Genomic DNA, 13,732 nt, shown 5'->3' with positions numbered 1-13,732 from the left:
GGCGCGGCAGGAGCGGGCGCGGCCCGGCGGCGCGCAGCAGCACGACGACCGGCCCGGCTTCCAGTACGACCACGAGGCCTTTCTGGGCAAGGAGGAGGCGCGCAGCTTCGACCAGCTCAGCCCGGAGGAGAGCAGGGAGAGGCTGGGGTAAGCGGCTTGCCGCCGCGCGGGGCGGGCGGGGGCTGCCGCGGCCCGCTAACGTGGCAGGGGAGGGCCGCGGGCGGCTCGGGCGGGCTCCCCGCCTGGGCCTGGCGGGGCGGCGGCGCTGGGCACCGGGAGCCCGGCACCGGGAGCGCGGCGCCGTGCGGCCCGCAGCGCAGGCGCCCTGGAAGGGCTTGTGCTACGTGGTATCTCTTCGGGCACGCCGCTTTCCACCACCTGGCTGATTTTGCAGACAAGCAACAAACCATTCATTCTCACTTTTGTATTTTTCTCTCCTGCCTTCCGTGGCCCCACAACGCAGTGCCTCCGGGAGGGAGCTGCTGTGTGCAGTGCTGTGCCAGGTGCCAGACAGATCGCCGCTGGAGTGCTTTGCTGCTACAGCTCCTTACCTCTTGAGCCACCTGCCTGGACCATATTAGTTTGAATCAAGTTTAAGTCATTTCTTCTCTTTGCCTGGTTACAGCTCCTGTTTACAAGTCCATCTTTCCATAGCCTTTCCACTCRTGACACTTTTGCTCGCTCTCTCGTACTGTTGACCTTACTTTCCACACTGCTCTTTACATTGATAACAGGGTCCAGGMAACAGTTGCCTTCTCTTACTGCTTCTCCCTCCTTTATACCTTCTTTTACAAGAAGCAAGATGGCTAATTAGAGCTGGGTTTAACAGTAATTGAAGAAAGATACTCTTATATAAGATAATCATATATTCATAAATATATATTTAAAGAGAAAATAGTTTTATAAGTCTGTATGCTCTCATTAAGATTAGCATTGCTTTTCCTTCCCTATGGAGTGGTACTTACTCGTCATATATCCTGCCTAGTTCCCTTGTAAGCTCTTAGCACAGTATCAAGGCTTGTCTCAGAGACTGRAAGCTGTCACTGTTATTTACCTGTATCTCAGCAGGTAAACAGATAAAGTGGATATCAGAAGTGAGCAATTTAGTCCACCTTATTTCAAGACAGAAACAAAACCCATGTTCTCAATGTGTATCATCTGTCTTAGATTCTTATAAAGTRTATCAATAACATGGGATTGCCCAAGCCCAGAAACCAGCCTCACYCTTATGTTAAGTCTCCTTTTAAACTTATATCAGTGTAGGTATTTCAGTTGAGGGAAATRATTTAACAAGTTTCTGGGAGAAAATGTATAGTCTGCTGCTCTAACCACAGTGCATGCTGCTGCTTTGGCAAGTCAGTTTAACTTGGCTATGAGGGGTGACAGCATATCAGTTATGCTCTGGAATCCCAGGGCTAGACAGCAGTAATGCAAAGCTACTCTCATCTTCCTCCAGCAAAAAAAAAAAAAAAAAAAAAAAGAGAGAGAGAGAGAAAAAGAGAGAGAGAGAGAAAAGAAACAGCCAGTACACAGAAAAACCTTGCAAACTCAGCTACCTGGCAGCTGAGGCTGCAGCTGTGCGGTATGATCCAGTTTGAGACAGTGGCACATACCAGCCCATAAATACCATGACGTGGGAGCAGACCTGCACTTGTGACCGATTCAATGACAGGAGCATCCCTTCTCCCTTTCCTGCCACACTGGATCACTTCGTAGGGGGAGACTCACATATTTCTAGGCTATGTGCTGTACCGTAACTCACCTGGCTTTGCAGAAGTTGGAGTTAGTCCCAGTGCAGCATCCAGTGATTTCACTGAGAGAGCAGGGACAGCAGTTAAGAAGGGGAGTGTGGCTGCAGTCCTGTGAATGTTTTCCCCATCATTTGTGGCAGGCCTGTCATTTTCAGAGAACGTAAAGGATGATTACAAATCCTCACAATATAACTTTCTGTTATTTATAAAGACAAAGGTTAGAGTTTAGCCACATACAGTTGTTCTCAGGCATCAAGTACAGAGGGAAGCGTTCTTTCAGCCACTTCATAGCAATGATTTCCCTGCCCCAACTTTGTTCTCTCTCTCTAATGGCAGGTTGTATGTACCTCTTGCATGTGGCTTCCAGCTTTCTTGTTAGAAGGTGGAAAACTAACGCTGAGTGTAATCTCACAGAAGTTAAAGGGAGAAAGGCTGCAGGTGTTACACRTTCGGGCACATAAGTTACTGAATATGACCTGGCATTTTGTGTCTGTTATATGCTGCTTGAAATTTTTGCTGTATTCAAGAATTAACCATTTAAAATGAAGGCACTAAGATTTTTCAGACTTAGCAGTATCCGTTAGCTCCACTACAAAACTTTGAATGATCCTGAGATATTGAATGGGTAATTATCAATATAAAAAGCTTCATACCCTACTTTTAGGAGCCAGTAGACAAGACATTTGTCCCCTATCTTTGATGGGGAAGCAGAGTGTGCATGGATGCAATGCATCTATAAAAACAAAGTTCAGGTAGAAAGAACAAGGCATGAAACATATCCCGATAAACAGTGCTGCCTGCATGCAGCACAGTTCCTCACCTTTCCAGTTCCAGAGTGTGAAGGAAGTGTTAAAATTTACAACAAACTGCTAGCAGAATCATTTATAGCATTTAACTTACTGCATTTAACAATAGACGCTAAATATCAGCTAAACCAATTAAGTCAAATTAATTGTAGGGCAAATCCATTGATAAATACAGTCCATTGTGCTGTGAAAGGGACTCAGCAGTCACATCCCCTTGAGATTTATATAAAAGAGAAAAAGAGTTTTCCAGTCTGCCAGTCAGTTAACACTCATGCTTTTCTACCCCAGAGAAGGAATTCAGTAATTCTTCTCCCCCCTCAAGCTCAGAAATACCTTATTATGAATTCTGCAGCCAGATCTGAAACGCATACCATTTTGCTCTGATTTACAGTAAATGGCATACACTACAAATCTGATAACAGACTAACACAAGATTGCTGGAAGTTCAGCAGAATCTGCTGCTGGTTTTTGACTCTGTACTTACTGCTTTCATAGTTGAGGCTCAGGAAAGGCCATTGCTGCACTAGTTGAGCAGTTCCCATCGGCCAGTGCCAGTTTCTTTGTGGGGAACCAAGATGTTCTACGACTGCCACTTTTCTGCCACTGGTAGTCATTGAACTGCTGGATGCTGTGCAACTACAGATCCTTCCTGTAGTCTCATGAGTAGTGATTCAAGAGTTAAAACTGCTGCTGTAACTGAAGCCACTCTGGCAATTACCCTCGTCCCAGGAGTAGAGTGCATAGTTTCCCACAGGCCAGTGCCCAAAATACAATACTAACACAAGTTTACCTACAAGTTGCAAGACTCAGATTGCACTCTTACTGTAGATAAAGGCTTTTATCATCTGGTCTACCGTTGTAGCTAGAAAAGAAGCCAGTTTCACAAACTCGAAATTAGTGGCATTTAGAATTACAGGCATCCCTTTATAGATTATTGCRGAGAACTTAAGTGCCAGGAAGAGTTGCCCTTTTTGCACCATTTTTCAGGCCAGTTTTATTTGCAGCTACATGCAGAACTTGTCAAAGGTTGAGGCTTCTTTGGGAGACCCCCAATACCTTAACAGCTGCCGATTTCAAGAGGACTTGAGGCTAAGCAGCATTACACAGGGTACTGGCTTAGATCCAAGTTGCCAACAGTGGCTGGAGTCTGCTGCAGACTAACTATTGAATTAATGAATAAAGGGCATTCCTGGCAATACAAACAATATTGCTTCTCTGGGAAAGAAAGAAAAGAAACAGAAAGAAGTGAAGGGGCAGGACTGGAAGAGGAAGCTGTACATGGCACATATCCTCTGCACTACACAGACATATAGCCAACTCCAACCCAGCATCAGTCTGCTGGAAGGCCACAGAAGGAATTCCAGGAGTCTGCAGAATCCTAGGTTTTTGCCCTGATTGCCTCTGGCAAGCAGCAATGCAGGCTTGCTTCTGAGGTGAGGTTAGCCTCTTACTCCCAGCGTGACCATTCCCTATAGACACTGAACAGGTTCCCTCGAATGCTGGTAGATACAATCTTAAGAAATCCAGAATCATACACCATTTGAGGTGCTTTGTTCGCTCATTTTGATTGTGCAAGTTCCGTTTTAACTATTCATGGTAATATTAAGTAAAGCATGGGAAAAGATTTCTTTTAAGATAATCTGCATAATATAAGAAGGCCTTAGCCAGCAGGACAGCTTTCTGAGTTTTGGGCATTGCATTTTTGTGGAGAACAGTGAGACAAAAATCAGGCCCCCATAAAGCTTACTAAAACTGGACTGGAATGGACTTTGTTTTCCTGTCAGCTGTTAAAGATCCCTGTCTCCTTTTACAGGAAGATTGTGGATAGAATAGATGACAACAAAGATGGCTATCTCACAACAGAGGAATTGAAAAACTGGATTAAAAGGGTACAGAAACGCTACATCTATGAAAATGTGGCCAAAGTTTGGAAAGATTATGATCTAAACAAGGACAATAAAATCTCCTGGGAAGAATACAAACAAGCCACATATGGCTATTATCTAGGTAAGACAACATTTTCAGATTACATGTTAAAAGAAGTCTGAGGTTATTAGGCATGAAATCATACCTTACAGTCAGCAGGGTATCACATTTAGGACTTTGAAAATTGCATTAACTCTTAGAGACATTCAGAGATTAGAAGCACTTTTTAGTCGTTCATTGCAACCATTTCCACATGGGTCACCTGTAGACAGAGGGTTTTGTAGAGTGGTTATTAGATGTATTTACAAAGCTGAACTGAAGTTTCCTACTCCAGTTTAGAAATTCAGTATTATTTTTTAACATTAAAAAATGCTAMTTTAATTCAAAAATAATTTATAGCATGATTAGCCAGTAATTACTCAACTCATGCTCTCAAAATTTTATGAGTAGTTGCTAAAAATTCAGGCTGAGTCTAAGCTATARAAAAGTTACTGATGAAAATAGTTCCTGCAGAATGAAATGCTGCAGGTTGTGATCAACTGTAAATGAAACTCTTTAACAAATCAGGCAAAAGAAACATCTATCTAAAAATACACCTGATTTATATTATTTTTCATATTTATTCCATTTGCTTTTGGTAAGTTAATCAAGGGACAAGAGGAGAGAAGATTATTTAAGCTAAAGGACAATGCTGACAGAAGAACAAATGGGTATTAACTGACCATGAGTACATTTATACTGGAAATGGGAAGCTAGCTACCATAGGGCAGTTTCTGGGGCAAGCTTCCAAAAGCAGTAATAAGGAAAAAGACTACAATTTCAAATCTCTTTGTTTCCTAAAATGTGAATTGAGAAATTGTTACGTGTATTTTCCATGTGTGAAGTCAGTTTAGTGATCCCCTTTTAGTGATCCTATTTTTAAAATTATATCAAACAGCATTCCTGTCATGCCACTGAACACCCTGAAAAATCTTATTGTTTTAAGCTGAAAAATAATTGTTAGGTTCCCCATAACATAGGCGTAGTAGTTAGGTAATTTCCGTCAGTCTGCTAGCTTATGAAACCAGTCTTAGGTTTGCTTGCTTTTTGAAATTGAAAGATTGTATAGATCATACTGATTCCTAAGAAGCATAAACCGTCTGTGAATGAAATTACCTCAGAAACTGCCTAAACAGACCTTAAAAAAACAGATTAAAAAAATTATATGAATGGTAATATACTGTATTGCAAAATCCCTCATTCTAGATTCAAATAGAAGGCTCATTTGGCCATCTACCTGAACTACCAAATTTCTTTAAAATCAAACTAAYTGACTCCAAATTTAAAACTTCACAAGGAAGAGAAGTTCCATTTTAACAGAGCAGCTGTTCTGGCAATAAACCTTCGTATTTCTAGACCCTACTGAGTATGTGTTAGCAAATTGGAGGGCTTCATTGTGGTAGTATGTTTTAGAACAAATATAGTTTAAAGATTGTCTGATTAATTGCAGAAAATCCAGAAGAATTCCAAGATGCAACTGATCAGCACAATTTTAAAAAAATGCTGCCCAGAGATGAAAGACGGTTCAAAACTGCAGATCTGGATGGAGACTTAGCTGCCACTCGTGAAGAATTCACTGCCTTTCTTCACCCGGAGGAATTTGAGCATATGAAAGACATTGTTGTCTCAGTAAGCAGACCAAAACAATGGCATTCTTTCTGCTTTTACTTTTCAGATGATCATTGAAATGCTTCTCTAACCTTTCCATGTAGAGTTTAGAAAGATACACTCCAGTAGCCAGTTGGGGAACAGAAAGGGATGCCTTCCATGAAAATCACTTGATTTAGAGCTTTCAGTACAAGGAAGACTTGTTAAATGCACTTAGACTGTTCCGAAATGGAACTAGAAACCGTCCTGCCATGGACTTGCACCAAAATAAAAGGAAGGGTTTACTGACATGCATGAAAGTTCAAGGTAAGCTTGTATCTTCCCTAAATGAAAACTTAGGTATACTTCCCAGTTCATTCGTGTGCAGGGAATTTCTTCAGCATGAAAGGAGATTTGTATATTCCTTGTATGAACAGTAATTACACTGGATTCAGAGGGAGTAAGTTTCTCTGGGGCAGGCCTCAAATGTGAAATGATCAGTGAGGAGAGTAGTCAGAATTCTCAGTTCTCTCTTGACTACTTCAATGCAAAACTGTTTTCTAGGAAACCTTAGAGGACATAGACAAAAATGAGGATGGTTTTGTGGATCAAGATGAGTACATTGGTAAGTGTTGAGGTTTGTTTCTTGTTAAATCTCCAGTCAATTTGTCTTTTCTCAAATTCTAGATCAGTATTTATGACACAAAGATTTCTGTGCTCCATTTCAACCAACCAAGCCTAATTTAATTTTAAGCAGATAGCAACATCAACAGGAAAAGATTCCTGGCATTTTCCAGCCCAAGATCTTCCTCTTAMAACTTGGCTAACTAAGAGGGTCTAGAATGATATTTTTCCATGGCAAGAGGCTACCCATGGCTGGTTTTGACAGGAAGAYCTTGCTAAAATAGTGCTGCTATTTCCAAAAAACAGAGTACAGAAGGTAGAACATTTTTTTGAAATGATACAGTATTTCCATTCTTCCAGACGAGACCATAACATTTGTAGGGGTTTGTTGTAACAGAAATGGGCCTTTCCCGGTTTCTCTGAATATTTGACTAGTTTTACAGCTTTTGAAAGCATTGTTCAGAAATGGAAGATCATAAAGTGAGTTAGTCTCTACCCAAGTTTGAACAGTGCTTGGCTATGCGAAACAGCTGGGAAACATGGCTGGCAACACATGAAGAATCACACCTTGTAACAGATCTGTATTAAAAAAAATGCCTTTTTCTATTAGTTATTTTCCTAGTTGAATTAGTAGCTAAAAAAAATGCTTGTTCTTATGTGGCAAGGCCATTATGTTTCTTTCAGAAATACAAAATGTTGAATTAAAAATGAACTATGTAAAATTAACGCTAAGATTTAAGGTTCTCACAGACAGTTGTGAAGTGCATGAAAGTTAGCTGTGCATTACTCCACTGGCAGAAAGAGAACAGAATGGAAAGCATCAACATCAGATCACAGTTAATTTGCTTTAGCTTCCATCAGACTGGGCAGTTAAGCTCTCTTGCACTTAGACCTTTGGGGACCAAATGGAAACATAACTAAAGATCAGCAGTACGTAATGCATTTTTCCATTTTGAATGATGATGCTGATACCAAAAGCTAACTTCTCCCACTGCACCCATTTCGATGGGTTTTTTAATCAATAAAGTAGCACCAGGAAAGCATTAAAGCAAACTCAAATGAATCTTTCTGTTTCTAGTGGTGCTATAAAGATCATTTCATTTCACATATAATCAGGAACAATATACACATGTTAATTAATGGCAGGGTGTTTCTATTCCTTGTAAATTATATTTAGCCTTAGAATGTGAATGCTATTCATTTATGACTGAAATAACAGAGCAGCATAATTTCCACAGTAATTTCATTTCATTCAGTGACATTACCTACATATAATTATAAGGTAATTGTCAACATTTGTTACCATGTGAATGCTGTTTTTTCTTGTCTTCTATAGATAGGAACATAGAATGTTCTAGTCACGATCACCCCACATTGGCAAGGATGATAAAAATCAAATTGACAGGACATGTCAGTTGCTTCAGATAAACAATATAATTCACACGTTAAGAAACGAAAAAAGAAAATGAATGTGTTGTCTGAAGTTTTCTTTATGAGTTGAGGAAAAACTGCGCTTAAAATATTTCTACTTCTCTTGTTCAGATATAGCATTTTTTATTTTCTATCAAACTAGAGTTAAAAAACAAGCACACAGAAAACCAAAACTCTTCTTTGTATTTTATAAGGGAAAAAAAAAGTTTAAAAATTGCAGCCTCTAGATCAGGTCTKTGATGGGGAAATCTGCTGAGGGTTGTAGAACAATTCTTCTTTCCTGTCTCCTGTTTTGATTGTCACAAAATTTGGTCCATTTTGCGAAAGCAAAAAAACCAAAATATTCCCAGTTGTGTTACACCTTTTAAGCAGTAAGAACTAAATTCTCATTGTGCATAAGCAGGTACAGCATATTTCAGGGACATTGTAGGCAGTTCAGCCTAGTTAGTGCACATACTCCTGCTGTGGTGTGGTAGGAGGCTGTTCCTCAGTTTGAGACCAGCACCTGCGCCTCCTATAGATACCTGTAGCCTCTGGCCCTAACACCATCCATGCACGGTGCAYTTTCCATGGCACTTGTTGAAAACCAAACCCACAAAGGATACGGGCAGCATCCACAGAGCATGCTAGTTATAATAGAAAATGGCAGGCTTGAGGGATAAGCAGCCCTAGTGACCAGGAAGCAGTTGATTGGCAAATCAGAAGGATAAAGTGAATAAACTTACACCTCTGGAGAGGGTTTACTATTATGTAAGGCCTAAACTGTAAAGAACAGGTATCAGATCAGTATCTGCTCTTAACAATCRCTGCCATTCTTACATCCATTTAATTTGTTACACAGGTAACAGCTGTCACTACCGCATTTTCCTACTGATGCTTTTTAAATACAGCACAAGACATGCATCCTATRTCACAAATGGTACCACAGCCCAAGGTCCCAAGCTGTGACAAGTGCACASTGTATGTTTCTCATTTGCAGAATGTACCACTGATGTGTAACAACTTTTTCAAGTCTTTCCTTGTATAGAATACCTTCTACTGAAGCATGCTGCAGCACTGGGTGGTTAGAAAGGACTCATCTACTAAGATGGATTTCTCTTACAKAGGCCTCTCTAAAAGCAGGACAGATACATTCAAGTTCCACATATCAGATTTTTGTTTTCTTAAATTTCCCCCATGCCTTTTATTCCCTTCACCACTCTGCTGGCTAGAGCCTGATCTTACTCACAAAGACGTTTGCTAACAGGGATAAGATAAAATTGCTAAGCTCCTTTCTCCCCATGCATCTGAGCCCAGCACAAAAACTCATGATTGCTATTAAAGAAAAGATCCTTAAAGAACTTTTTTCACTCTGAAATTCAGTGGATAAAGACTTTTGGACTGGTACATCTCTCCTGTGTATCGAGATTAGCTTCACCAGCAGTGCACTCTTATGATGTAAGGGTAATTTAAGAATAGACAGAACCACCTGCAGTGAAGAAATAGGCCTGAAGAGAAGATCTGCAGTTACTCCACTTACATCCCATGTTTTGTTTTCTGTACAAAGAAACTCTTTATAAAGAGTGAAAGTTTAGTCTTCCTCTGAGGAAGATTATATAAATGTCTTCAGTTTTACATAGTTTGCAAATTATATGTGACTTGAGTGAGACCTTTATTTCTTCTCCAGCTGATATGTTTGCAAATGAAGAAGGTGGACCAGAGCCTGACTGGGTGATTACAGAGCGTGAACAGTTTTCCGATTTTCGTGACCTCAACAAGGATGGAAAGATGGACAAACAGGAGATTCGACACTGGATTCTCCCACAAGACTATGATCATGCACTAGCTGAAGCCAGGCACTTAGTCTATGAATCAGACGTAGACAAGGTACTTAGTGCTTTGGTATATTTAAAAAAGATGTTAAATTAAATATTTAATTGGTTTCTTTTGTATAATATCAACTAGCAAGCCATGATTCCTAATGACTTTTTAAATGGAATTTTAAAGGCTGTAAGTGCTAGAGCCTTAATGTATCAGTGCAACTTTAGTTGGTATGGTAACAAAGTACAGTTGATAAAATGCAGTGTGTTATTAGTTGTAGAAGTCCCATTGGATTTCCTTAGGTTAGAAAACAAATTCTTTATCTTCATACACTTTCAAGTTTTAACATAGTAAAAATATTCTTTCTTCTTTTAAGAGGGGTTGTGGATATTTATATGTTAATTTAAACTGCAAGAGAAAAATCAGATACACATTAAATTGGAGGTAGTAAAAAGCCCCAATTTATATCGTCAAACGCATCTTTGTCTTAAAGACTGGTTCAGCACATCTGCTTCCTCTAAGATGGGAGATTAATGGTTTAGCAAATCCCAGATGGTGATCTTCGGAACTATAATATGAGCAAAGTTGGAGCCTGAAAAACTAAACTGACCTTACGCAGAGAGACTTATATTTGCCAGTGACCATCCTCAACAAAAGACACCAGAAGATTTTCATTTTCACAGTTAGAAAGGCAAAACAAAACCACAGGCAAAACTGCATACCAGATAACTCTGTTTGGCAGTGAGTTAATTGCAGAGCACTTTTAWTTAACAGTTAAACCCAAATGAAGACAGTGGGACTTCTGACTTCTACTAGAATTCARATTTCACTCATCATGACAGCTACAGTGATTCCTGAATCTGCAGCYTGCCCCTTTGAAGAACTTTCTATTTGTCATGTCTCTTATGAGTCTGTGCTGGGGTGTCTTTTACTTAGCATTGAAAATGTTCTTACAGCAATTTTGTTTTCTTCCCACCAGGATCAAAAACTAACAAAAGAGGAGGTTCTAGACAACTGGAATATGTTTGTTGGCAGTCAAGCTACTAATTATGGGGAGGACCTCACAAGAAACCACGATGAACTATGATAGAGTGTACAAAGCAGTATGCCACAGACCTTTTCTCTACATCACAGAAGTCACCATGTCCATCCCACCTTTTGGAATGGACAAGGGATACTTTCCAAACTGAATGACTTGTATCAATATATTTTTAACATACCAGCTYATTACCTCAGAAACTACATAGAAATAGCCTTTTACTCTTTTCACACTGTTAARCTGTTAATCTTATTACTACAATTCTATTTTTTTTTGGGGGGGGGGAGGGGGTAGGGAGGATGGAGAAGAAGGGAGAGTAACTTTCCTTAATAGGTTAGAGCCTGAACTGGGAAGTGCACTTTGCACTTCTAAAACATAATTCTGAGGATCTTCAGTAGTGAAATATTTTCTTCAAATACCCACTTTATTATAGTGAAATAGAGCTAGGATTGGAAAGAAACTTAATTTTAAATAGACTAAGTTGTTTAGTCCTCTTTCTTTAACATCATATAACAACTGAGAATTATAGTTCCACCCTTTTATATAAAAAAGACTTGATAAACAAGATGCACGTCCTTTTTCTCCACACTGCATTTTTTTTCTCAGTTTGGTCCAGTGGTGCTRAAGAAGGTATCCAGCAGCCCTGTGGTTCATAGCTTTAAGTGCAACATGTACATCTGGCCCTCCTCTGTGACCCCATCACGATACAGAGGTAGCACGTGTGGCCCAGCAGCTTGTGCYGGCATTCCTTAATGAGGAGTGTAGAGTTCATAGTGACAGCTGCTCCTTCGAACAACAGAATAGTGTACAATTGTTTGTGGGCTGTTGGTTATGCTGTTTCCTGGGAGGAATTATGCCACATGGAGCATAATTTATCTCATGCTTTTCGCACTTTACCCAAGCCATACTCCTACTCATGTAGTGTGAATGGCAGCAGTTCTGTGATGGAGAAAGAATGAGACATATTCCCCCCCTCTGGGCTTTCTGTCTTCCATGCCACATAAGGGGACAGATTCATGTGGTTTTGTATGTATGTAAGTATGCGTTATTGAAGCAACTGCGTGGAGAGAGCTTTCCTTCCAAAGGAAAGGATAAGCTTTCCTTTTTCCACACAGCTGTGGTTTGTTCTTTTTTTGGTTTTGTTTTGYTTGGTTTTGTTTTACATTGTATAATGTGAGCTGTTACAGGTATAATTTTTATAYATACAACCTAGAAAAGTTTGGTTGTTTTTACATGTACTGGTTTTTAAATAAGCACAATAAAACCATTACTTCCTTTTTGATACTATGAAGGTGCAATAACACTAATCAGGCTAGCGTTGAGAGATGCTGTGAAAGCAGAACCAAACCTTTAAAGCCAGAAGTTCCAAAAGCACTGGATCTTTGGCAGGCTGTATTTGGCAGGCTCCTKTACAGGAGGCTATCTCCTGTAGGCTGGCTGGTTGTCTAGAAACTGCAGCTGGTCATATGGCATCGACTGTTTCTTCCTGCTTCACTTCATCTAAAAATAAAACCCCAAACCAAACCAAAAAAAAAAACCCCACCTAGAAAGAAGTTCAACATATACAGTTGCTATCACTGTCACTAGACTCTGTTCAGAACACTAATACTAGTAGATCTGATACGTAGGGTGTTAACAGGCACTGGGAAGTCCACAAGACACTTCACTTCAAGGTGCCTTGAAGATTTCCTATACAGCATCATACATCGGTGATCACAGAGCCATTCAGAGAGAAGAGCTTTGTGGCTTTGTGATTGTGATGTACTTCYGGCTTTTAAGAAACAAATTTGGGAAAATGACCATGAAACAACGCAGAACTATGAGCTCCATAAACAGTGTCATTTTTATAAGGTCACATAAGAACTCTGTTTAAGTATTTTACTTTTTTCAGTTGAAGATTAATCTAAACTCTAGATCACAGAGTCTGGCAGAGAGCACATCTTCTTGCTAGCACAATTATTAAGCTTTTGGTGTGCACTTCTTATGACATTGTCAGCAATGTCTTCTAAAAGTCCCTACCTCCTCCACTAACGTACGGTAGGACAAACGTCATAAGCCATAAGCAAACTGCTTTTGCTCTTCTAATACCCTCAAGTCAAAGTAATGCTTAAATGCAGTGTTATCTGAGAAGCAATAAAATTGTATCTTGGCACATGCAGAACGTTCTCTGTTTAGTTTACTATTTGGAAAGATTCACTGTATTCAATAATCTTAATGTAATCTTGAGCTTTGTTTTTTGTTGTTTTTTTCCTTTTGATTATTCCTTTCATACTACATTTGACAGTTTTATACATTAGGAACAGAATTGACATGTTCTCTCTGCAATTAGATTATTTTCTGCTSTTTCAGGAAACAATACCTTAAAAGACCTCAGAACAAAGCTTGCTTCCTGCAAGTGAAATGCAGTTTACACTGGGTACTAAGCCAAGGATTTTCATTGGAGCCCAAGGGAAGGTTGTTTGCTAACTCTCGTTGAAATTCAGTGGGAGTTGGGTGCTGAGACACTAAGCATTGCTGCCTTCAGCTAAACATGACACTTCCAAATCTACTGCATTCTGTCCCAATAAAAAACTGCATCTTTGCTTTGACAAGCAATCACATTTTCTTCCACGTTACTCAATGAATTTGGAAGAGAATTAGTGTCAAATTTGAGAGAAAAATCGTGGTCCCCTGAGAGATCGCAATTCATTAATGCTTGCAACACCCTGAATATTTTCCACTATAAAACT

General features: G+C 39.8%; 1 protein-coding gene across 1 annotated transcript in view; it reads left to right on the top strand.

The window, feature by feature from the left end:
- RCN1 (reticulocalbin 1) overlaps positions 1-13,164 on the top strand; it is a 14,093-nt gene extending 929 nt beyond the window's left edge. The window contains exons 2-7 of the mRNA XM_085300981.1: positions 5-147; positions 4,371-4,564; positions 5,973-6,151; positions 6,674-6,734; positions 9,831-10,030; positions 10,944-13,164. Of these exons, the coding sequence (XP_085157107.1) occupies positions 5-147; positions 4,371-4,564; positions 5,973-6,151; positions 6,674-6,734; positions 9,831-10,030; positions 10,944-11,051 (885 nt within the window). The 3' untranslated portion in view covers positions 11,052-13,164. The remainder of the gene's footprint in view (positions 1-4; positions 148-4,370; positions 4,565-5,972; positions 6,152-6,673; positions 6,735-9,830; positions 10,031-10,943) is intronic.
- The last annotated feature ends 568 nt before the right edge of the window (positions 13,165-13,732 follow it).

The sequence above is a fragment of the Rhea americana genome, unplaced genomic scaffold, assembly GCF_003343005.1.
Source record: "Rhea americana isolate MKP2758 unplaced genomic scaffold, rheAme1 scaffold_17, whole genome shotgun sequence".
NCBI lineage: Eukaryota > Metazoa > Chordata > Aves > Rheiformes > Rheidae > Rhea > Rhea americana.
Note: the sequence above shows the minus strand (reverse complement) of the source record. Positions and strands in the feature narration are given on the sequence as shown.